Genomic DNA, 26,812 nt, shown 5'->3' with positions numbered 1-26,812 from the left:
ACTTTGAGGGTTTTTCTTCCATCTTCTGTTGTTGCCTAGATGTCTTCTGCAGCTCATCTCATGCTCATTGATTCTATCTTCAGCTCTTGTCATTTGACTGTTGAAGACACCCACTGAGTTTTCTTTTTTTGGGGGGGGGATGCAGAATATTTTATTTTTTTCAAGTATATTGATTCACCATGAGATATAGTTACAAGCTTTCATGTCTGAGTTATAGTCACACAATGATTAAACACCCATCTCTCCACCAGAGCACATTCCCCACCAGCAACATCCCCACTGTACCCCCATCTTTCCCACCCTCCCACTGCCTCCATGGCAGACAATATTCCCCATACTCTCTCTCTACTTTTGGGCATTATGGTTTGCGATGCAGATGCTGAGAGGTCACCATGCTTGGTCCTTTATCTTCTTTCGGCACACATCTCATATCCTGATCGATTTCTCCAACCATCATTTTCTTAGTGATTCCTTCTCTATTCCAGCTATCCTCTCCCCTCCCACTCGTGCAGCAGGATTCCAATTATGGAGCAATCTTCCTGGCCCTTCTATCTACTGTCCTTGGGTGTCAGTCTTGTGTTATGTTATTTTATGCTCCACAAATGAGTGCAGTCCTTCTATATCTGTCCCTTTCTTTCTGACTCATATCATATGGCATGATACTCTCCATGTCTATCCACTTAGAAGCAAATTTCATGACTTCATCTCTCCTAACAGCTGCATAGTATTCCATTGTGTAGATGTACCAAAGTATCTTTAGCTAATTGTCTGTTCTCGGGCAATTGGGTTGTTTCCGGATTTTAGCTATTGTGAACACTGCTGCAATGAACATATAGGTACAGATGTCATTTCTACCGTACTTTTTTTCATCCTCGCGATATATTCCCAGAAGTGGTATTGCAGGGTCATATGGAAGCTCAATTTCTAGTTTTTGAAGGACTGTTCATATTGCTTTCCAAAAAGTCTGGACTGTCGGGGTCCTGGCTATTCGAGCCCGACAAACTGGAGTATGATCCTCCGGAGTCGCCGGACTTACTCCCTAAAGGCGAGAGTGGGTAGAGGAGAAGCATCTGCCCTGGCCCTCTGTTCACCTCAGGGTTCCTGCTGCTGTCGCTGCTGTCAAGAAAGAAACCAAGAAAGAATGCCACAGAGGAGGAGGTCTGGTGCTCAAGCAGTTCTCCATTTATTGGCTGTTACCCAAGGGTTTTTATACACATACTAAGGGTGGGATTCTCACACAAGGTACGTAGGGCATGTTCATCCCATCAGGCTTGGTACAGATATCAGCTAATGATTTGCATATCCTGCTTAGGGCTGGGTTATCACTATGGGTAGGTGGTCACAGTCACGTCTCTCACCCTCAGCCATAGTGCCTACATGTGGGGAGTGTTGGAGCTAGTCCCTCGGTCTTTGTAAACAGGGCTGGCTCTTGCTTCAGGGCCAGGGGATTCGGTGAAAGTCTCAGGCTAGCTGCTGAGACCCTAACACTGTACCAGTCGGCATTACCACCAGCAGTGAAAGAGTGTACCTCTTTCCCCACAGTCATGCCAACGCTGGTTGCTTTTGTTCTTCTGAATGTGTGCCGGTCTCTGTGGTGTGAGATGATATTTCATTGTTGTTTTGATTTGCATCTCCCTGATGATTATCGATGTGGAGCATTTTTTTCATGTGCCTTTTGGCCATTTGTATTTATTTTTTGAGAAAGTTTCTGTTCATTTCTTCTCCCCATTTTTTGATGTGGTTGGAGGTTTTTTCTTCTATAATTCTACTAGTGACTTTTATTTCCTGGATATTAATCCCTTATCAGATGGGTATTGGGTAAATATTCTTTACCATTCTGTGGGCTCTCTCTGTATTTTGGTTACTGTTTCTTTAGAAGTGCAGAAGCTTCTTAGTTTGATGTAATCCCATTTGTTTATTTATGTTCCCACTTGTTTGGTCAGTGGTGTTTCATCCTTAAAGATGCGTTTAGCTTCAATGTCATGGAGGTATCTGTCTACATTTTCCTCTATGTACCTTATTGATTCATGACTGATATTGAGGTCTTTATTCCACTTTGATCTGACTTTTGTGCCTGGCACTAGACAGAGATTGAAGTTTATTTTTTTGCAGGCAGCTGTCCAGTTTTCCCAGCACCACTTGTTGAAGAGGCTTTCCTTGTTCCACTTCATTTTTCTTGCTCCTTTGTCAAAGATTAAGTGGTCATATATTTGGGAGTCTGGAACAGAATATTCAACTCTCCCATTGGTTTGTGGTTCTTTTTCCAGCCCAATACCATGCTGTTTTAATTACTATTGCTTTGTAGTACAGTTTGAAGTTGGGGAAGGTGATACTACCCATCTTCTTTTTCTGTTTTAGCTATTCGTGGGGGTTTATTGTTCCATGTGAATTTCCAGAGTGTTTTATCTATTTCTTTGAAAAATGTCATGGGTATCCTGATAGGGACCACATTAAATTTGTACAGTGCTTTGGGCAGTATTGCCATTTTGATAATGTTAATCCTCCCTATCCATGTACAGGGGATGTGTCTCCACTTCATAGTGTCCTCTTTTATTTGTTAAAGTATGTTTTGTAATTTTCCTTGTAAAGGTTCTTTACCTCTTTGGTTAAGCTGATTCCGAGGTACTTAATTTTCTGAGGTACTATTGTGAACGGGATTATTTTTTAATGTCTCTTTCTTATCTTTTGCTGTTTGTATATAAAAAATCCATGGACTTTTGGGTGTTGATTTGGTAGCCTGCCACTTTACTATACAGAGCTATTGTTTCTAGGAGCTTTTTTGTAGAGTCTTTAGGGTTTTCTAAGTATCATCTGCAAATAGTGATAGCTTGACTTCTTCCTTTTCTACCTGTATGCCCTTGATATCTTTCTCTTGTGTAGTTGCTATGGCCAGTACTTCCAGTACTATATTGAATAGCAGTGGTGAAAGAGGAAAACCTTGTCTTGTGCCCAATCTTAGAGGGAAGGCTTTTAGTTTTTCCCCATTGAGGATCATACTTGCCGTGGGCTTGTGGTATATGGCTTTGACTATAGTGAGGAAAGTTCCTTCAATGCCCATTTTGCTGAAGGTTTTCATCATAAATGTGTACTGGATATTGTCAAATGCTTTCTCTATGTCTCCGGATATGATCATATGGTTTTTAATCTTTTCTTATGTTGATCAGTTTCCAAATGTTAAACCATCCTTGCATCCCTGGGATGAATCCCACCTGTTAATGGTGTATGATCTTTTTGATGATCTATTTGCTAATATTTTGTTGAGGATCTTAGTGTCTGTGTTCATTAGGGATATTGGTCTGTAATTCTCTTTCCTTGTGGTATTTCTGTCTGCTTTTTGTATCAGGGTGATATTTGCTTCATAGAAACTGCTTAAAAGTGTTTCTGATACTTCAATTTCCTGGAAAAATTTAAAGAGGATTGGGAGTATGTCCTCTTTAAGGATTTGGAAGAATTCACTAGTGAATCCATCTGGGCCAGCACTTTTGTACTTGGGGAAACTTTTTATTACCATTTCAGTTTCCTTGATGGTGATAGGTCTGTTTAGGTATTCCAGGTCCTTCTGGTTCAGCCTTGAGAGGCTATAGGAATCCAGAAATTTATCCATTTCCTCAAGGTTTTCTTGTTTCCTGGCATAAAGCTTCTCAAAGTAATCCCTTAGGATCCTTTGAATTTCTATAGTTTCTGTTGTTATGTCCCCCTTTTCATTTCTGATTCAGTTTATTAGGGTTTTCTTTCTCCCTTTCTTTGTGAGTCTTGCTACAGCTTATCAGTCTTGTTTGTTTTCTTGAAGAACCAGCTCTTTGTTTCATTGATCTTTCAGATTGTTTTTTGGGTTTCCATATCGTTAATTTCTGCTTTGAATTTTATTATTTCCTTCTTCCTGTTCAGATTGGATTCCTTTTGTTGGTCATTCTCCAAGCTCTTAAGCTGTGAGGTTAGGTTCCTTATGTAGGCTCGCTCTTCCTTCCTGAGAAGTGCTTGTAGAGCTATAAACTTTCCTCATAATACAGCTTTTGCCGTGTCCCATAAGTTTTGGTAACTTGTATCCTCATTTTTGTTCATTTTCAGGAATCTTTTGATTTCCTTTCTAAGCCACTCATTGTTCAGTAGTGAGCTGTTTAATTTCCAAGTGTTTGATTAAGTTTTCTGTATGTATATGTGATTTACTTCTAATCTCAGCGCATCATAGTCTGAGAAGATTGTTGATACAATCTCTGTCTTCTCAATTTTAAGAAGTATGTTTTGTGGTTCAGCATGTGGTCTATCTTGGAGAATGTTCCATGCACACCTGAGAAGAATGTCTGTTTAGCTTTTTGAGGATGAAGTGTCCTGTATATATCTACTAAGCCCCTTTCTTCCATTTCTTCCCTCAGATGAAGTATGTCCTTGCTAAGCTTGAGTCTGGTTGATCTATCGAGAGGTGATAAAGCGGTGTTGAAGTCTCCCACTAGTATTGTGTTGCTATTGATGTCTTTCTTCAAGTCTATGAGTAGTTGTTTTAAGTACTTTGCTGGTCCCTCATTAGGTGCATATACATTTAGTATTGTAAGGTCTTCCTGTTGTACAGATACATTGATCAATAAGAAATGACCTTCACTGTCTCTTGTGACCTTCTTGAGTCTGAAATCAATGTGGTCTGATACCAGGATGGCTACCCCAGCTTTTTTATGGGATTTGTTTGCCTGTAGGAGTGTTTTCCAGCCTTTGACTTTGAGTTGTGTTTGTTCTGACTATTGAGATGTGTTTCTTGCAGGCAGCAGAATGTTGGGTTCAATTTTCTGATCCATCCTGCCACTCTATGTCTTTTAATTTTTGTGTTTAGTCCACTGAAGTTGAGAGAGATTATTGTTATAGTGTTTTGTCTCATCTTTCTGCTAAAATTTGGTGTATTTTAAGGGCTTGTCTTAAAGTAGCCCATTTAATTGTTCTTGTAGCCATGATTTTGAGTATATGAAGTCCTGAGCTGTTGTTTGTCTTTAAAGCTGTATGTTTTTCATTCTGTTATGAATGAGAACCTAGCTGGGTAAAGTATTATTTGTGAGGCATTTATTTCATTGAGTTTTTTCACTATATCCCACCACTGTTTTCGGGCCATGAGGGTTTCATCAGATAAGTCGACTATGAATCTTAAGGATGGTCTTTTATAGGCAGTTTCTTTCTTTGATCTTGCTGCTTTCAGAATTTTGTCTCTGTCTGAGTTTTGGTCATTTTGATCAGAATGTGTATTGCGGTATTTTTATTTAGATTTTTTCTAGCTGGTACCCTTTGGGCCTCCTGAATGTGGTTGCATGTTTTCTTCAGCTCTGAGAGTGTCGTAGCAATGTCTTTAATGGTTTCTTCATCAGGGTTTTCTTCCTGTCCCTCTTCGACTCCAATAATTTTTATGTTACTCCTCTTGGCTTCATCCCAACCTTCTCTTGACATCTGTTTCCGGATTGTGAGTCTCTTTTCCATTTTCTTCTGTTTTTTTCTGGAGAGTCTTTGCACTCCATCTTCATGCTCACTGATTCTGTCCACTGAGTTTTTCAATTCGTCAACCAGTATGTAAAAACACAAAAGAGAAGAGAGGGACCAGTGGGGCTCTATCTTTCCCGCTGCCTGAGTTCGGTAGTCTCACGTCGCTTCCCCACCCTGGGGGAGGTTGATAGCAATGATGAGGCAGGTGAAGGAAGGAAGAAGGCTAAACTCGTTGCTCGATCAGTTTATTTTGTTCTCTCTCTCCGCTTCTCTCCTGGTTCTCGATCTCTCTCTGGATCTTCCTCTATCCCCCTTTCTGCCCCACTCGCTCTCACTTCTTTCACCTTGTGCTCTGCTTATGTGTGTGCCACTGTGTTCTCTTCTGTCTATCTCTCTGTGTCTGTCTCTCTGTGTCTATCTCTCTGTGTCTGTCTCTCTTTGTCTCTCTGCGTCTGTCTCTCTGCGTCTGTCTCTCTGTGTCTTGTGTCTTCTTCCTCTGTCTTCTTCTTCTGCCCCTTCTGTCTCTGTCCCCCTTGTCTTCTTTCTCTCCCTCTCAGTGCCTCACAGTCTTAGTTTATATAGCAAATTACATAGGGTGGTGACACAAAGGTGGGTTGAACATTAACAAATCAACAAATAAGGGTAAAACTATTTCTTGAGGAAATTAACAAAATCTCATCTAAGGAAATCTCATCTAAGGAGATCCGCTCAAGGGTGGGGGTCCAAACAAGGGTGTGTCAAGGTGTGAGCTAGTTTAAATAGATATAGTAAATCTACTTCTAATATTTCTAGCAATGTCATGCTGTATGAGCACAGTAAGAGATATAACCTTAAAGTTTGTTTCTTCCTTAGGACATTCACTGTATAATCCAGACCACAGTCCTCAGGCCAGGTTAATCTTCCTAACCCCAGCAGGGTCCTAGTCTCATTGTTACCTTTGGATCATGACAGCATTTGTCTATGACCATGCTCTCAACTTATAGTTAATTATTGTGGCACTTTGGCCTGGCCCATTTCGATGTCAGGGTAGCTCACAGCTTGCCCTGGGTCCATTCCGTCCCTCGTCGGGACCCTGCTTTTGGGGGTGCTAGAAACTAAGGGCAACTAAGTCAAGAAAGAGATGCCCAGGGGTGAATATTATTGGAGTCAATCAGCTCCCAAGTTACAAGACATATTATTAACTGTCTTCCTGTGTCCATACAGAAAGGACATTGCTTTAAGATAAACTATGCAAAAGACACTAACTTACAATACAAGTTCAGAGTCCTTAGAAGGATCTGATCTTACAAGATAACAGAATCTGATTAGGAAAAGGTGATTAACTGGTTGGGAAGGAGGGTGCAGAGAAGAGTTTACAGATAAACAAAGGAATGGGAGTGTCTCCAGAGCACTTAAACCTAAATTCCTTGTGGCAAGGGAGGAGGGACAAACCAATGTTATCCTACAAACCAGGTTTTTCAGATCTGACATTTCTGTTTGTAATTTTTTTTGCATTTTCCACATTTCTACTTTCAAATCCTCTGTATTGTATTGTATTGTATTGTATTGTATTGTATTGTATTGTATTGCATTATATTGTATTGGTGGTGCTTTCCATTGCTTCTTTTAGCTACCTGTACATCCTCAGTAGCTCCCTTCTAAATTGCTTGTCAGAGAGATTGTGTAGCCCTTCATTACCGTTGGGGTCTCTGGGCTAGACTCTTCAATAAGTAAACTTGGTGGGCTTCTGCATTGCTTTACCATTGTGACCTGTGTGGTTTAGCTCTTCACACTCACTGTTACTATCCTGCTTTTGGTGCAGTATTAATTGAGGTGGACTTAATGAATTATTGGCTAATGTGTTTCTGGTGGTTAAGCTAACCTAGTGAAAGTCCTGTCTAAGAGGGTAACTTATGGTTCTTATGGGATATGGAGGGGGAGAATAGTTCATTAGCAGCCATAGCTCTTTGGATACCGGGCGGGTTCCTGGTGGGGATGAGGAGAGAGGGTGCCAGAACGTTGCAGCTTTGGGTGCACGAAGTGTGCCTCAGTTCCCGTACTCTGCAGATCAAGGATGAAAATCGGCTGGCCTAGGGTCTACTTAGACGTGCTGCTCCAGGAAAGAGCCCTGGATACTGGGTGGGTACCTGGTGGGGATGAGGAAAGAGGGCGCTGGAACATCCCACTGAGTTTTTTATTTCATCTACCAATATTTTTATTAGTGACAACTCTGTTTGTAGTTTTCTTATTTCTACTCTAGCACAGCTTCAGGGGATATGTTCTTTTAGATTGGTGTTGTACAGATTCTTGTGTTCACCATTATTTTGGTGAGTTTTGGGGTGCTGTGATTGGGATAAGCTAGTGAACTATTGGCCCTTGTGGTTAGGGTAACCAGGCAGCCTCGTAAGAGTTCTGTATCCAAGTCTGAAATATGGGTCCAATTCAGTGTACCCCACCTCCAGTGTACCGATCGGGGAAGGTGCCATACATTGGTGCATATCTTGGTTACTGTTTGATTCCCACTTCCAATGCACTTCTGAAAATGCACTGTCCCCTGTAGCCTAATGCTCATTTGGGATTTGGGCACCTATATAGAGGTGGCCATAGAGGGGCCTTTCTGTTTGCTTTCACCACTTGGCATCCACCCTAGAGGCCACTGCCTTTCTGAATTTTAAGGTCAATATTTGGTTGTGCATTTGTGTAATCTTTCCTTTTATTTTCTGCCTTTAGACATGTCTCTAAATCTCTCACTCTAGGGGCCAGAATTATAGTACAATAGGTAGGATGGTTGCCTGGCATATGACCAACCTGGGTACCATCCCTGGTGTCTCATATGATCCCCAAGCACTGCTAGCAGGGATTTCTGTGCAGAGTCAGGAGTAATCTCAAGGCAAGCCAGGCCCCCCTACCCCCGCCACCTAAAACCAAAACAGAGCAAATCTCTCACTCTAAGAAGAGCATGAAGTGGCTGACAGGATCCCTTATTATCTTGACATCCTACAATACTACTCGTGATAACTACACTCCCCATAATGCACCAAACTTTACAAGAATCCCTTGCGTCCTGTTTAGCTATTTTCAGAGTAGTTATCTGAATAGATTAAAGGACAGCCAGAGCTGGAAAGAACAATGCTTGCATTGGTGGAGTAGAAGAAAGGTGCCTATTATTCCTGCAGATACAGATTCTGAGATTGGCAACTATAAGTCTAGAAAGTGGGCGTGGGATGGGCAGGGGAGGGGACCCTGCTTCACAATTTGTGTTTTGATGTGTGGTCCATGTAGATAAACTGCTGTTGGGTAGCTGTTTGTTCCCAGCTTTATGTAGGCGTTTCTCCACCCTCAACATGAGTCCTAAAGACAGGTGTGGTGAAGAAGTGTTCTTCCAGTCTCCAACATAGTTCAGGATTGGTGTTCTTGGTGGCATTCTTGCAGCCCGTCACTAATTGGTTTATCCATCCTGAGAGCAGAGCTGACAGTGGGGGGCTTTTCTGACTGATGGATCTGGGAGACTTTGGGCCTCTTGGTATCCTAACTGACTATGTAGCTGGGGAAGAAGAACTTACTGGAGAGGTTTTTGTTTTGTTTTGTTTTTGGAGGAGCCTTCACTACTGCCAGTCACTGCAGTGGGCTCATTATGCAGTCATTGCCATGGAAACAGGCTGCCAGAAAGTAGCTAGTTAGGCTGACAACTTCAGAGATGTTATATATAGATCTGGGTGTGGGGGAAGTGGGGTGTGGGGTGGAGCCCTGTGGATATGCTTTTCTTTAGAGCTCCTATTGCTTCTGAGTTTGAATTCTGAAGAGATAGGAATTGGGAAAATCTTAAAACTCTCAGATCTGGCTGCTAAATCAAGCTTCTGAAGCCCACCTGGTAACAGCAAGTAGCATTTGCTACATCCACAGAAGGTAAGAATCAGATGCCTTCTGAGGGGCATCTGAGTTTCTGGGTGGTAGAAAGAGGAATCCCTGGTTGAAGCTGAACAGAAGTGGAGGCTGTGGACAGCTAACCCTGGGGTTGAAATGCCTGGAGACTGCAGAGGATGGATAAAATTTCTTTTAGTCATTTGAAAGGTTTTATCTAGAGAAAAATAGTCTTTTCTTTGTAAGTAACCATGATGCTAAGCACTTGTCTTTTTCCTAACTGTGCTTCTTAAAAGTCTGTATTCTGTTTTAATTTCAGAAATGATATTTTGTCTCAATTCTCCCTAAAACTGTAAACCTGTCTCTCTGAGTTCAAAAGTGTAAGATTCATGTAGGCTTTATGTTAAAATGTGGCTTGATTTGGTGCTTGGAGCAGAACATCTGAACCTACACCTTTTAACCTACACCTCAGTTGACTGGGTTGTGTTGGAGATGGTGGTGTTCCAGGGTCACCATTTTGAAAACCACTGCTGATTGGGAGATTTTTCACTCTCTGGGTAACTTCTCTTTGTTTGCCTGATCTCCATCACCCTCCTCCCAGTCATGGGGAGATGGGTGGAGGGATGGGGAGTCATTAACAATTGTTAAGAGGAAAATTTCTTTGATTGTGTTGTTTTAAAGAAGAGGAGGAAGTCATCCAACAGCAGAGAACGTGACTGTGACTGCTTGGATGTGGGTGGTGATATTTCTGCACATCTCCTTGGAAGGCATATGCTCCTTTGGAGTCTGTGAGAACCATCCTGAGTTGTCTTCCTCCTTGGTGAGATTTAGAATGTCAGATGATTCAGGTAAAGAAATAGAGCTGATTATAGATAACTTGAGAAAGGAAGACTAAAAGTAGTACAGAGTTAGGTGATTGGCTAGTTGTCTCAATGGCAAAGCTAGTGTCTTAAAGTTTGCAGTGCCACTGGACCACACTTCCCTCTGTTTTGAGGGAGAGAAAATTCATAGTTTTCCTCTGGTTCTCAGAGAAGGAGCCAAGGGTTTTGCTTGTTTGGTTTTTGAGTACTGAACGAAAGGACTTGTATGAAAGGGACAAATGAAAGGCTAAAATTCTGTCACACTCTGGAACATGGCTCATCTGGGGGGAGAAATAGTGTTTCATAATTCCCACAAAGCCATAACAAGGAACTTTTCTCTGACCTTATTCCTTATGGGCATGGACCCAAGCTTCGGGCCTCTGTCACCTCTCTGTTCTATTCCCATAGGAAATCAGTGACAGGGTGAAGAGAAGCCACAGGACTAGGGAAGAGAAGGATTTAACTTGGAAGAAAACTAATTAGGAAAGTAATGCTATAAGAGACCTTTAAAGAGGTAGTGATCGCTGTACCTCTGTGGCCCTGGAGCGCTCCCCAGGAGCTCTACCGCTCTGGTGCTGGTGATTTGGACTTCTTTCTCATATGAGGGCTTGGAGGTAGGAAGTCTTAATTTTTGTCTTCTCCACATTTGAAAAACAAGCATTTGATTAGAAAAATTATCAGTGGCATTTATACATTCACAATTTTATGCAACAATCAGCAATCTAATCGTAAAACATTTTTATCACACTTAAAATGAAACCCTACATTCATTTTCTCCACCCCACCCCCCAGCCCCTGGTAACCATGAATCTGCTCTCTGTCTCTATGGTTATTACTGTTTGGAGAATTTCATATGAATGGAGTAATACAATATGTGGCCTTTTATGCGCAGCTATTTCAGTATGGTGTCAAAATTCATCCATTTTGTAGCAATAATCAGTACTTCATTCTTTGTGGTGATTGAATATTTCTTTGTCTGCGTACATTTCCTTTTATTTTCATCAGTTGAAGGATTCTTGACTTATTTCCACCTTTTTTGCTATTGTGGACTATGCTGTTGTGAATATGTGTACACGGTGTTTCTTTTTTGTTTTATTTACTTATTTACTTAGTTATTGGCTTGGGGACACAATTGGTGGTGCTCAGGGCTTACATCTGTGTCTCTGCAGTCAGTGATCATTTGCAGTGGGCTCGAGGGACAAAGCATTGAACCATGCTTAGCTACATGCAAGGCAAGCATCCTACCTACTGCGCTATTTCTCCAGCCCCAGAGCTTACAGTGTTTAAAATTTCTTAGGTATGTGCTCAATTGTCTCCACATCTTTTCATTCTTGGCCTATTTCAGACCAGTCAGTTGGAGACCTTTCAGCAAGAGAGGAAAGGCAAGGAGACTGCATTGACATGGAGCAGAGCAGTTAGGCAGACACAGAGTCTATCACCTGTACACAGGAGAGGGATATGGTGACCTTTTTCACATTGACTGAATTAGGCAATAGGCCTAATTTGTCTCCACTGCTAACCTCTTTCATCTCTACGTGATTTAATATGGGAGTACCTCCGCTAAGCTTCTTTCATGAGGGTCAAGCTGGTACCCTGCTTCTCCGAGTTGTGAAAGACCTCAGAGCAATCAGCTAGACCTCCTTGTTCTTCAGTATCCATAATAGTAATCAAACATGACACCACAGTCAAATAAATTAGCATATTAACATCATATCTTTCTGGTTCTAGAATAGTTTTCTTTTCCATAAATATTTTTAAGCCCTCCTACTTCCTTACTCCATTTTTTTCTTAAATCATCTGAGTCAAAATGTGAGATTGTACATAGACACACATACCTACACACACACTTATTAGATATCATAAAACTATTTGTCTTGCACATGTTTTGACCACTTGGCATTACAGAGAGCAAAGCAAGTGTCTGGAGGCCAGGCAGACATCTCATGAGTGTCCTGGAACTCAGTGAGCTTTGGTGTTAAGAAAGCTGCCAACCTGCTGTCCACCTCACTAGTACTCAGCAGTCCTGAGATCAACTTACTGAAAGGGAGAGAGAAAGAGAGATAAGTATTTAGGGTATTGGGGGAGGCTTTGTTATACATTGCAAAAAATTCATAATGACACAGTAGACATACACAGAAGGTCAAGGGGAGTCCATGTTTGCATGATGTCCCAGGATCAGCTAGGATTGACCTGGTTATTGCTGAGTGCATGCAGGACATTGCAGAAAGCAGGAGCATGTGATTTTGTATCCTCTGGAAAGAGCTAGAGAAGTCTGGAAGTTGTATGTTTCTGTGCTTTGCTTTCAGTCTATTTTCTCATTTTCCTAAGCAGTAAGCCTCAGTGACCAAACCCCACCTTAATTACACGTGACTTGCACTGATCCCACTAATCTGACCTCAGTTCAACCCATAGCACCCTGGTGCACTGGGGTCATTCCTGAGCACTAAGTCAGCATTAGGCTCTGAGCACTGCTGGGTCTGACTCAAACTACCAGCACTCCCTCAGAAAGAATTTAAAAGGGAAGATGGACATAGAGGACATTGGGTTTCATAGGTAAAGATGGAAACTGTGTTGGTGATGTTGTGCTGGGGGACCTTACACCTGTGATGTTCAGGGGATCAGGGCTTTCATCTGATAGTGTTCAGGGGCCCAAACAGAAACAGTGATCAAAACCAGGGCTTCTACATGCAAAGCATGTGTGTGACATCCTTAGTCTCTGACAGGTTTTAATGTTTCTGAGCAAAGTTTAGCTTACCCAAGAAAGTTATGCCCCCATTCACTGTGTAGTTAGAATTCTTATTTTAGTCAGTTTACTTCCTTCATAAGGCACACCAGTTATATGAGCTAATTTGGATCGTATTTTCTTATTACAATATTATTTAGCTAATAACTTTTGTGTGTTTGTTGAAGAAGACTCACTGTTTCCTAAAATGAACTATAAACTACCACTGGAAGCAAAGCTAGTAGTTTTGGGTACAATTGGGGGGCACTTTATGGTTATACTTAAATAAGGTAGACTTCCAGGGAGCACAGAATAATTTTTTTCTGTAAAGGGGGGGGGAGATAAACAAAAGAAGCTTGGAAATATTAGATTTAGATGAAATATATAAATCAAAACAATATAAAAATTGACCATCTTTTCATAACTAGAAATTATCTCTGTTCTAACATTTGTGTCTGTACTTGGTTTCTGTATGTTGCATATATTTTTTCTCTGATTTCTATTTTAAAGAAAGTACTACTGTGCCTCATTAAAAGAATTAACAGCTCATTAATATGCACAGACACACACAAAAAGTTTCCATTGCTACTAGGATTCCAAGGTTCTTTGCCAGAGTGATCTGAACATTTGAGAAAAGTCCTAGCTCATCAATTTTCAGTGTTATTTTAGAATGCTTTTTGTCTTACTCCTTTTAAAAATCTTTTTTTAAATTTTATTCTATTTTATTTTAAAAACTTTTTATTGAATCACATGAGGTACAGTTACAGACTTACAAACTTTTGTGATTAAGTTTTAGTCATACAATGATCAAGTACCCATCCCTTCACCAGTACTCAATCTCCACCACCAATGTTCTCAGTATCCCTCCCGTCACCCTCCTCATTTGTTCCTGTCTCTGTGGCAGGCACACCCTTTTAATCTCTCTCTATCCTTTGGGGTACTATAGTTTGCAATATGGATACTGAGTGGTTATAATGTCCGGTATGTAGTCTACTTTCAGCACAGATCTCCCATCCTGAGCAAGCCTCCAAGCTTTCAAACCATGATGCAATCCTCTTGGCATTTATCTCTATTATCATTGGTGTTAGTCTCCCATTATAATACTCTATATTCTGCAAATGAGTGTAGTCATTCTGTCTGTCTCTCTCTTTCTCTTACCCATTTCACTTAGCATGATACTCTCCATGTTGATCCATTTATCTATAAATTTTATGACTTCATCTTTTCTAACAATTACATGGATTTCCATTGTGTAGATGTACCAAAGTTTCTTTACTGAGCCATCTGTTCTCAGGCACTCAGGTTTTTACCAGATTCTGGCTATTTTAAATAGTACTGCAATAAACATACAAGTGCAGGTGTCATTTCTACTGTGATCTTTTGCATCTCCGGGATATATTACCAGAAGTGGTATTGCTGGGTCAAATATGAGCTCAATTTCTAATCTTTTGGGAAACATCCGTATTGTTTTCCATAAAGGCTAAACCAGTCAGTCTTCCCGTCAGCAGTGAAGGAGAGTCCCCTTCTCCCCACATCTGCACCAACACTGGTTGCTTTTGTTCTTTTGAATATGTGTAAGCCTCTGTGGTGTGAGATAATATCCCATAGTTGTTTTGGTCTGCATCTTTTTTATGTGTCTTTGGTCATTCAGATTTCTTCTTTGAGAAAGTTTCTGTTCATTGCATTGCCCCATTTTCTGATGGGGTTGGATGTTTTCTTCTGGTAGAGTTCAACCAGTGCTTTGTAATCCTTGATATTAACCCCTTTTCAGGTGGGTATTGGGTGAATATCCTTTCCTATTCTGTAGATTGTCTTTGTATTCTGGTCACAGTTTCTTTTGAGGTGCAGAAGCTTCTTAGTTTAAGATAATCACATTTGTTTATCTCTGTCTCCACTTGCTTAGTCAATGGCATTTCATCTTTGAAGATACCTTTAGCTTCAATGTTGTGGAGGGTTTTGCCGACATTTTCTTCGATGTTTCTTATGGATTCTGGTCTGATGTTGAGAACTTTAATCCATTTTGATCTGACTTTTGTGCATGGTGTTAGGTAGAGATCTGATCTGAGCCCATTTTTTTTTTAATGTAGCTGTTCAGTTAGGCTAGCACCATTTGTTAAAGAGGCTTTCCTTGCTCCACTTCACATTTCTTGCTCTCTTATCAAAGATTAGATGATAAGATATTTGAGGGTGTGTGTAAGGATATTCAACCCTGTTCCATTGGTCTTCAGCTTTACCTTTGTTTCAATACCATGCTGATTTAATTATTACCGCTTTGTAGTCGAGTTTGACGTTGGGGAAGGTGATGCCTCCCATCTTCCCCCGCCCCCAAGAATTGCTTTATCTTTTCTTGGGGGCTTGTTATTCTAGATGAATTTCAGGAATGTTTGATCAATTTCTTTGCAGAATTCCATGGGTATCCTCATATGGATTGCACTGAATCTATATAGTGCTTTTAGGAGTATTGCCACTTTGATAATGTTAATTCTCCCAATCCATGAGCAGGGGACATGTTTCCATTTCCTCGTGTATTATTTTATTTCTTGAAGTAATGTTTTGTAGTTTTCTTTGTACAGGTCCTTTACCTCCTTAGTTAGGTGAGGTATTTGATTTTCTGAGGCATGATTGTGAACAGGATTGCTTTTTTCATATAGCTTTCTTCTCTCTCATTATTTGTGTATAGGAAAGCCATGGACTCTGGGGTGTTGATTATATAGCCTATGACTTTATTATCAGCATAAATGGGTGCTGGATCTTGTCAAATGCTTTCTCTGAATCTATTGATATGATCATATGGTTTTTATCTTTTTTAATTGATATGATGGATTATGATGATTGACTTCCAAATATTAAACCATCCTTGCATCCCTAGGATGAATTCTACTTGGTCGTGGTGTTTTTGATGAGTTTTGATGAGTTGCTGGATTCTATTTGCTAATATTTTGTTGAGGATCTCTGCTTCTGTGTTTACCAGGGATATCGGCCTATAATTTTTTTGTGGTTTCTCTGTTTGCTTTTGGTATTAGGGTGATATGTGCCTCGTAGATACTTTTTGGGAGTGTTTCTGTTTCTTCAGTTTCCTGGAATAGCTTGAAAAAAACTGTCAATAGGTTTTTTTTCATGTTTGGAAGAATTTGCTAGTGAATCCATCTGGACCTGGGCTTTTGTTTTTGGCAAGAATTTTGATTACAATTTGAATTTACTTGATAGTAATAGACCTATTCAGGTATTCCAAACCTTCTTGGGTCAACCTTAGGAGGTTATAGGAATCCAGGAATTTATCCATTTATTTTAGTTCTCTTGTTTTGTGGCATACAGACTTTCAAAGTAATCTTTGATGATCTTTTGAATTTCCTTGGTTTCTGTTGTGATGTCTCCCTTTTCATTTCTGATTCAAATTATTACATCTCACTCCTTTAAGACTTGTACTAATTATTTCTGTTAGATTTTCACTGCAAGCCGTGGACCTCATCATGTTCTGTACTTGGGGTTCCAGGAGATATCAGGTTTGCATTCCATAGTGTGAACTTTCCAGTTGATTTCCCTCCTTCTGTTTTTTTAAATTGAATCACTGAGATAGAGCATTATAGAATTGTTCATGATTGCATTTCAGTCATACAGTGTTCCAACACCCATCCCTCCACTAGTGTAATTTCCTAGCACCAGTGTCCCTAGTTTCCCTCCCACCCTTTCAAGCCAATCCCTACCACAGTCTGCCTCTATGGAGGCAACTCTCTTCACTCTCTTTCTTTCTCTTTCTTTCTCTCATTTTTGGTATTATGGCTTAGGATATAGGTGCTGAAAGGTTATCATGTGTATCCCTTTACCTTCTTTCAACACTCAGTTCTTGTCCAGACGATCATTTCCAACTAGTGTTGTCATAATGGGTCCTCCACTATCTTAACTACCCTTCATCTCCCACACCACTGACCAACCATTGACCAGTTCTCCTGGCCCATTTCCCTGGCCTTGAATATTAGTTTCATACTTTTTTTAAATATCCCACAGATAAATGCAGTCACTCTAGATCTGTCCCTTTCCTTCTGACTCATTTCGCTCAGCATGATACTTGCCAAGTCTCTCCATTTATAGGCAAATTTCATGCCCTCATTTTTCCTAACAGCTTTATAGTATTCCATAGTGTAGATGTGCCATAGTTTCTTTATTCGTCTGTTCTTGGCACTCGGGTTGCTTCCAGATTCTGGCTATTGTCAATAGTGCTGCAATGAACATAGAAATGCAGATGTGTTTCTTCTGTGTGTTTTGGGATCCCCACGGTATATTTCCAGTAGTCACATTGCTGGGTCAAATGAGAGCTCAAGTTTTTTGAGGAGTGTCCAAGGAATGAGTGTTTAAAATTAAGTGGTTGGGGATGGAGCAATAGCACAGCAGGTAGGGCGTTTGCCTTGCACGTGGCCGACCTGGGTTCTATTCCCAGCATCCCATATGGTCCCTCAAGCATCGCCAGGAGTAATTCCTGAGTGCATAAGCCAGGAGTAACCCCTGTGCAACACCGGGTGTGACCCAAAAAGCAAAAAATAAATAAATAATAAATCAAATAAATAAAATTAAGTGGTTATTCCAGGCATGGTATTATCGATATTTTGTAAATCGGAACTATCACATTTGTTGTTTCTCTTAACTTCATGCAAGAGGGTCACTGCATTGTGAGAAATTTCCTTTGGAACTGGTAAGGAGAAAGCCCACCTCTGTTAAGTGGCTGGAATTTTCCTCTGTCCTCTATGGAAAATGTCCCTTCTGTGGTAGCTCAGAGAAAGCACTTCTCAGAGATCATATTCAGCCAACCTCTGAAACTACATGTGTGTGCCCTGGGTCCTCCCCAAGGGAGCTCTGGGAGCCATGGACTCTCCAGTTGAGTTATCCCAGGTCATTTTAAGTGCTTCCAACTTTCTGATTGAACAACAATTACAGTAATGCTTTTCTTTTCTCCTTTACAGAAGCCTGGGATGGTTCCCCCTCCGCCTGGAGAGGAAAGCCAGGTTGTTATTCTTCCACCCGGCTGGCAAAGCTACTTGTCTCCTCAGGGTCGGCGTTATTATGTCAACACAACCACCAATGGTGAGTTCCACTCTAGAGAGCGTCCTGGACCTGTCCCACTGGGTCTGTGTAAGAGTCCTCCGCCCCTCAGTTTGTAGAGTTTTCTTTTAGAGATTTCTTTAGAGACTTCAGTCAAGTCTTGATTTCTCCACAGTTCAGGATTGGAGGCTCCTGACCCTGGGGTGAACAGTTTGCTCTTCAAGGTTGAGAATGTTAGAATGTTACATGGGCCTCAAAACCAGGACTTTTTGTTGTTGAAACTAACCTCATGGTTCAGGGGTTCTCATCAGCAGCTGGTTTTAATATGCATGATTTCTTGGACTGAGAAGGCAGAGCTGGGTGCAAGTGTGATTGTTTGCCCAATTTCACCACCACATTCCTCTCTTCCTTCATACTGGCATTTCTTGGAAAATTATTTGATAAATTCTGGGATTATTTATGGATTATTTTCCTAACAGAAAATAAAAACTCCATGTGCATCTTGGAGTTGTATGGGAACTCACCTCCATGGTCCTAATTATTATGGACTTCTTGGGCCTTCACAACAACCCTAGAATTCCACCAGCAGGGAAACTGGGGAAAATTTATATTTGATTAAGATGAGCATATTTGGCTTCAGTCTATGTCCTGGGGCAGGGCTTCTAGATGTTTCTAGAGATGTTCTAGTTGAAGAGGTTCTTCGGAAAAGGGAAGTAGTACTGCTTCTAACCATTTGATCATAAGGTTCCTCAAAACAAACTCATGAGCAGCTTTTAACTTATCAGATTTTGAAGTTTTAGAGGAAAGTGTGTTTCTGTGCAGCTACTATCTATAAAATGCAGAAATTGAGCCCTATCATTCTGAAGTTATCAAGTATTTGGATCTGCTTCTTGTCCTGAATTAACTTACTTGCAAAGGGGCATGAGAATAAAAATGAATATATAAAATTAAGATCATCATATATGTATGTATGTATGTATGTATATATAGTTAGAGAATACTATATTCTTAATAAAATCAGTGAGTGACAAGTCATTTAAAATTTTAAAATTCAAAGGTTGGTAATGTGACTCAGTAAAGAACCTGCCTTTCAGGAGTGAGGCTGAGAATTTGATTCCCAGCACTCCTGATATGATCCCCAGTGCTACAGATGCCAAAGCCAGTGGATATTGAAATAAAGTGTTTATAGCCCTTGATGCCATAACCACAGTAGCAGAAGGGAATGGTGTGGGAGGGAAAAAAAATCCCTTAGTTCCATCCCCTTGTGCTATTAGCATACATATCCTCTAATGCATATTATTTTAATAAATTGAAAAATAGTATTTGTATTGTTATGAAAAATATTTGACAGTGTATAGAGGGCATCTATACAGTTTATTCTAACCCATTTTAACAGTTATGAGATAGTCTATTGCTAATGCATGCTCCCATGAAGCATAAGAAATATATAAAACATTTTCTGCATGTTTAATTCACTCAGTAATTCAATAAAAATTTACTGAACCACAAAAATATTCTCTGCAGAGTGTTGAATGCTAGAGATAGAATGATTAAAAAGAACTCCTGCCCTCAAATCTATGACATTATAAGAAGCATATTTTAAATATGACTGTGAAGGAGAAATTGGGAGTCTTTTGAGACCCTGAAAGAAATACTAGAGATCCTGGGAGAAGAGGGGAGACTTCCTGGAAGAGAAGCTACTCTTCAACTGAACTGGGAAGATTAGGGAAGGAGGAGGAGGTGGAAAATTTCATGATAGAGACTTAGCGATGCTAGGAAGAATTGTGCTGAGCCTGAGCTCATGTTGAAACTATCACACCATTGTCAAAGGAGTGGGTAGCCCTGCGCCTGTTGATTCTTCTTTGGAATGCTTTCTTAGATCAGTTTTGTTTAGTTGAGATGTTTAATTTTTTTTTTAAGTTGGTTGCCCTTTCTTCAGGAAAGTTTCTCACAAAATGCTGCTCATTCTTCTCACTCCTGTCTTTTTATCTGACCCAAATCCTGGAGAACTATGTCTCACTGAAGTTTAATACCAACTCTTGGGTCTCTTCATGTCTTAGGATTTTGACCAGAGTCATGTATCACTACCCAGAAAGCCAGTGCCCCTGCTTCTTGCCACCATTGGTTGTTTCTTTCTTTGTGCGGCTACCCTATTCCCAAAAACTTGTCCATAATCTTTCACAGAGACCGCACAATAGGCATGCTGTCCCCATTTTTATAACACATAGAAATACAGTTTAGAGCCCAATTTATACTTTCATTACCTTGCTGTGGCTAATCTGCTTGTTTTCAAATCCATTTAGGATTTTATAGATGGGGGTTAATTATCACAGTGCTGGGCACTGTGGGGATCTAGAGTCAAGCAGTTACCTCCTCTGAAGCTGCCGTCTAGAGCAGGGGAGATAGCTCAAAATACGGAGCACGTGTTTGGTGTTCAGGGGCCCTTGAATTTGATCCTAGGCACAGGCATGGTCCTCTAAGCATTACTGGAGACAGCACTGCTCTCAATTGCCCATGAAAATGCTGCAGATTTTATTGAACCCAAGAAACAAAAAATATTAAGTGTTGGGTATTAACATTGCAATCTGAGTCAGTCAACATTATCAGACTATAAAACAAATCTCAAAATAGGAGACCCTGGACTCAGGTATCTACCACTGATGTGAGAGCATGCAAAGAATGAAGCAGAAACATAATCACGGGTGCATTTGGCATGGATAAGGAACAGGAAGATAAGAATGGAAAAGGAATTTGACCCAGAGAAGATTCCATGAATCGCTTTGAAAACTGGGACCTTGTCATCTGGATATTGGAAATTATGGAAGGACTCAGAATTATTTGCATAATAGAGAGTTGCTTCAAAAGGTAGAAAACAATATTGTTGGTTATGCTTATAATTATAAGGCTGGCTTTGATTGTTTAGCAATGATACAGGTATTCAGGTCCTCTTTATGAAAGATGCTGACTTTTTTATATTGTTAATGATTTTTTTTTACCATTTGGATATCAACAGGGTATTTCAAACAGCAATGAAGGCCAGGATGAATTTTTTTCTAATCAATATGTTAGTCACTATTCTACCTGCCAGGTCTTTGAATCACTTTAAATGCTGTTTCATTAAATTTATTTGTGATTTATTTCTAAAGAAAAAAACATCTCTTTGATGGGGAATACCCCTGTTTCTCTAGAAAACATAAAGGCAAGGATTAAATGTCAACGACTTATTTATAGTTACAGAGCCAGAGCAATGAGAGTGGATGAGAGAAGTTACGGAAGTTACTACACATACTGGTCTCATAGATCACTCAGCCTGTGTGTTGTGGGATAGTTGCAAAGAGGAACCATAGGAGGAATTTTTTTATTTGCTCATCTTTATCTTATCTTCTGTTTCAAATTGGTCATTTCCCCACATTGTTGAGTTGTGTCCTTTGACCCCTTCAGTGTCTTCTCAGAATGTCTGAATAATGTTGCATCCAAGACCAACTTTGATGGTCGTAGCATAGATGAGGTGTCAGCCAAGCAGGAGTAGTTATTTTGTGAGAAAGTGAGGAAGAGTTCAGTACCTACCTTCCAATACAGAAAGACCCCTGTAAACTGGTAGCGGTGTACTTCTGTCCATTCTCAGCCTTTGGTAACTTGATTGAGATCCCAGGGCTTCTTTGGTGAATGTCCTTTCCGTATCCTAGGCAGGGGCAGTTGGGGACCCCCAGATATTAGAACATGGGTTGTCAAATCACAGCCTATGGGTCAAATTCAGCTTATACTTTGGTAAGGTTTTATAGGAATTCTATCTGTGCTCTTTTATTCACATATTATCTAATGCTGCTTTTGTGTAATAATACAAAACTAGGAAGAGGTCATTTGAACTCAAAACTAAAACTATTTGCTCTCTAGCTACTTAAAGAGAAGATTTAATAATTATCTTATACATGAGAAAACAGAATTCCTCCAAGTGGCGTAGAGAGTTGCTTAGAATTACCTTTCCATTTATATACCAGGCTGTATCAGGATCTTTTAACCTTCTTTTTTGCCTGAGTTTCCAGAAAGATGGTCAGGAGTTGTGCTGACTCGATTTGCAGTAAGGACAACTGAGTTCACCAATTAGTAAAAAAAGATGATGTTAGCGTTCTTTTTTCTGTCTTTATGTTTTCTTTTATTTTCCCATGATTTTTAAAATGTAATTACTGTGAGATAGACCCTTACAAAACTGTTTATGGAACACATTAGCATTATTTTTAATAAAAAAGTCATATTAAGAAATAATGTCATTTTAGGGGAGAGACTCTCCAAACAATAATAGTGAGTTTTGTTGAAATATTGTATGCAATCAAAGTGAAAGTAAAGTGAAATTTATTAGTTACACAGGCGGGGGGGGTGCTTAGGGTGGGGGGGCTAGGGGCGTGGGGGGGTTTGGGGTGGGAGGGGGCGGGGTGGAGCTATACTGGGATTCTTGGTGGTGGAATATGAGCACTGGTGAAGGGATGGGTATTCGAGCATTGTATAACTGAGATTTAAACCTGAAAACTTTGTAACTTTCCACATGGTGACTCAATAAAAAATTTAAAAAAAAAAAGAAAAAAAGAAATAATGTCATATTAACAAAAAATATCTTGTTAGAATATTAGCTGGAACCTAGAAGAGCTGGGAATTGTTTTTAAGCTCTTTAGGCAAATACATAATAAAACATACATATAAATGTTTTATTATATTTATAAGTGAAATATGGAGAATTAAACCAGGATTCAACTTTCATTTATTTTTTATCATAATATTCACTTCATTGTGGTGTTCTAGAACTCAACCTGCTATATATCTGAGATGTGCTTGAACAGAATAATTAATTCTAAAGCAATAGCATACATAATCTCAAGTATATATGAAGCAGTCACCATAACAAATCATATGTTAGGTCACAAAACACGCTTTCATAAATTTAAGGTAGAATTTGTACAAAACATCTTTTCTGACAATTATATGTATTTAGAAAGAATTAAATTGAAAATTTTACAGACTTGGACTTTGTTACTAATAACCAGCATGTTACAGATTAAAAAACAAATTAGAAAATTCTTTTAGACAAATGAAATTGAAAATACACACACCAAAACTCATGGTTTATAGCTAAAAAAAATTCTGATGATAATCATATCAATAACTGACACTTCAGGAAACAAATAATCTTAACTCTTTCCAACTAGAAAATGGAAAATGAAGAAGCCAGTATTAAAAGAAGGGAAGAAATAACAGATCAGAGCTGAAATAAACAAATAAATTATTGTTTAAGTAAATTGAACAAAGACTGAAATATAATTTAAGGAACCAATGCAACTAAAAGCTGATTTTTTGGGGGGAACAATGAACAAAGTTGAAAAATATTTAGCTAGATTCACTAGGCAATAAGAGATAAATCTCAAGTAAACCCAGGTGATGTTTCAAATGACACACAATACAAAGAATAACAAAAGGCTATTGTGACCATTAGCAAATTGGCGAATCTAGAAGATACTGGTGAATTCCTAGAAATCTATGTAAAAGAGACACAATCACAAAAAATAGAAAATGCAAACAGACTAAGTTAGAAGATTTACTCAGTAAACAATTATCTCCCAACAAAGTTAAGGACAATATGACCTTACTATTATTCCACACTTTTAAGTCATTAATAATAATCTTCGGTAAATATTTGCTAAATGTTTCTCAACATAATATCCCATCACATTCAATGCAGAAATGCCTAAAGCTTAAAGTGTTGCTTCTGTGGTCAGCAGCAAGATTTTTCTGTTGTGGGAAAGTTTACATTTTTTTAATTTAATTTTTATTTATTTTATTTTTATTCTTATTTTATTTTATTGAAACTTGTTTAGATGTCAGCTGAAAACCTAGGACATTTGGGAATTGTTTTTAAGCTCTTTTGGTAGATATATAAAACTATACATATATATAAATTTTTATTGTGTCTATAAGTGAAATATGGATAATTAAGCCAGGCTTCAACTTAAAAATTAATGCTTCCCACTTTATTTAAACATCGTGGTTTACAAAATTGTTCATGATGCATTTGTTACAGGGATTTAATATTCCAACCCCAATCTCACCACCACTGTGACCTTTCCTTCACCTTTGTCCCCATTGTTCCAGCCACCCCTCAAGCCTGTCCCCAAAACAGGCCCAAAATAATTTTATATTGTTACCACTAAATGGCCAGTGAAATTTTTAAAAATACTTCAGTAAAAGAAAATTTGTGAAAATTGTATCTCACCATGGGGACTGGGTAGTCTGAAGGGTTTACTCACTCAGTTGTTTTTCTAATTGATGTTTTTGTTTTATCTTCCTCTTCATTGATGTTTTATTAATTGAGCTTAGGTTGGCTTCTATGTTACATTCCCATCTAATCTGGTACACTCTCACTGGGGTGTTAGTAGTGTAGACTTTGGAGATGTCACTCCAGAAAATACAGAATATTTAGCTGGACAGTGAGCTTACATGGTGGCAGTGTGGAATGTAGGTGTGGCTACAGGGGCTTCCAGAAGTATGGGGTGAAGGGAGGTCACCCCCTGAAGGGCAACTCTGAGAAGGCCCAGAAATAATTTAAATTATATGAAATTTTTTCTCAGCCAAAAAATAAATCTGGGTCTCTGTGGACTCATTTGTGCGGTGGTGGAGTCCAGCCCGAGGCTTGGTGGCAGCTGTTTAGGATTCAGCTTTTGTTTTCATTTTCCAAATAGTCTGTGGTTTTCTTGTTTGAATATTTTCTTTAAACAAATGGATTTCCATTTGTTTTTTCTTATGCAAGGAGCTACTGTGAGTTACTGGATGAGTTTACTAGAAATCTTTACAAAGCATTAATTGAGCTTTCTTTGTATCAGAGAATTGAATTGAATTGAATGCTTTTCTAGCTTCCCAGCTAGAACATGTTGGTTCCATGTTATTAACATTAGTTAATATTAGTTAACTTGTTATTAACATTAGTTCCATGTTAATAAAAGTTTCTCTGTGAAACTTCTATACCAAAAGCATCTATCTGTTTTCTTGTGTCCATATGTTTTGGAGAGAGATGTTTTTATTTGAAACATTAAGTTGAATTTGAGTGTGTGTGTGTGTGTGTGTGTGTGTGTGTGTGTGTGTGTGTTCATGCTTGCTTTCATTTTATTACTTTCATTTAATGGAATCTTAGTAGAAGCTGTCTGTATGGATTTTGAATTATTTTCTCTCTTTTTTTTCTTTTCTTTTTTTTCTTTCAAGTGCCCAGCACATTCTCAATTCTCACTAGTATGTAAGACTACTAGTCTTTGAATTTTGCCATTATGCCAAGTAGATTTGAGAGTCATTCACACTGCCAGTAGGTTGAAGATCTTAAATTTCAAAAGACAAATGAGACAAAGGATTGTTTTGTTTATCATCTTCTAGGAAGATAAGTTGTCTTGAAATAGAATATGTCAGATCTGCAGTATAACTGGTAAAATGCTTGCCTTGCATGCAGCAGGCCTGGGTCTAATCCCTGACATTGCATGTGGTCCCATAAACCCTGCCAGGAGTTTTCAGCACAGTTCTCAGGAGTCTTCAGCACAGAGTCAGGAGGAAGCCTATAGCCAAGTGTGACCGCCCACCTACCACCCCTCCAAATAAAAAGGAAAACACTTTAAAATATGAATGGGAAAATAGGGAGAGAACTAAAAGGCTGGAGTGTATGCTTTGAATTTGAGAACACTGGAGTTGAGCCCCAGGTACATTTTCCCCCTGAGCACCGCTGGGTGTGGCTCCCCGAAAACATAAAACAGAAATTTTACACTTTCCAAAGAGAAGATTGTGATTCAGTAGTTCTGTAATGGTCTGTAATACATATATTGGTATTTTAAAATGAATTTCCTAGTGCTTCTAATGCCCACCTAAGCTTGGGAATTACAAAAATAGAAATTCCCAACTGAGGCATCTAAGGATTGATTCTAAGGAGCACTGAGAAAATCACCTGTCCAGTGTTTCTGATAGGCCCATTTGGAATGACTATTTAATGCCAATACAATTCATTCTAAAACTGTATGACTGTGGCCAGTTTTCAGGATATTTATAGACCTATGAAACTATCATCATTCCAACATCATCAAAATGAATTTCATACTGTATGAATTCTCATTCATTCTCCAATCTTCCCAAATTCCAGGAAATCACTAATTTACTATCTTTGTCTATGGGTTTTCTTTTTTCTGTATAGTCCATATAAATGGAATCACAAATGTTATGGTCTTTCTGTGTCTGAATTTCTTAACATGACATTTTAAAGTTCATTGATGTTGTATCATGTATTCATTTTTAAAGGATGAACAATTCATATTTCATTGCATGTTGTACCACATTTTATACAACCTTTATCATTAATGAATGCTTAAATTGTTTCTGGCCAGTGTAAATTGTTGGGGAACAGTTTTTCCTCAATGTGCCCAGACACGACCAGCTCCGGGCATATGTGGGGCAAAGGATGACGGGGCAAAGGATGATCTCTCCACTCCCACTCAGGGAGACCGCTGATAACTGCTCACTTTACTACCAAGTACACACATAATTTATAGAGGGTCTCAGCTTAAGAGGATGGTCCAGTCACACAGTTTAGCATTACTGACCTGTCACCTTTCCAACTCTGCTTTGCCCTGGCCCAATCCCTATTAGGTCTAGATGTTGCAATTAGGAATGACTTGCTAAGTAGGTGACAAATCTTGAAGGGTTGGGTGAGACTCAAGGCCAGATACCTGGCTCTTGTAAAATGAGCCCAGACATTCCCTACTGGGTCTCTATGCAGGGCCAGATCTTATCTGCTATGGTGCCTGCTGCTGTGCTCCACAGTAAATCATGCTCCTGTGAAACTTTGGGTTTTAGGTGCATGTGTTTTCACTTTTCTTGGGTATGA

General features: G+C 39.4%; 1 protein-coding gene across 4 annotated transcripts in view; it reads left to right on the top strand.

The window, feature by feature from the left end:
* GAS7 (growth arrest specific 7) overlaps positions 1-26,812 on the top strand; it is a 313,323-nt gene that overhangs the window by 174,389 nt on the left and 112,122 nt on the right. For 3 of the 4 annotated variants that reach the window (XM_055141423.1, XM_055141424.1, XM_055141425.1), the window contains one exon: positions 17,835-17,955. In XM_055141423.1, the coding sequence (XP_054997398.1) occupies positions 17,844-17,955 (112 nt within the window). In that variant the 5' untranslated portion in view covers positions 17,835-17,843. Of the gene's footprint in view, positions 1-9,182; positions 9,343-17,834; positions 17,956-26,812 lie in introns of those variants that run through there. The other variant, XM_055141426.1, reaches the window with a different exon arrangement.

Source organism: Sorex araneus, chromosome 6, assembly GCF_027595985.1.
Source record: "Sorex araneus isolate mSorAra2 chromosome 6, mSorAra2.pri, whole genome shotgun sequence".
Lineage (NCBI taxonomy): Eukaryota > Metazoa > Chordata > Mammalia > Eulipotyphla > Soricidae > Sorex > Sorex araneus.
Note: the sequence above shows the minus strand (reverse complement) of the source record. Positions and strands in the feature narration are given on the sequence as shown.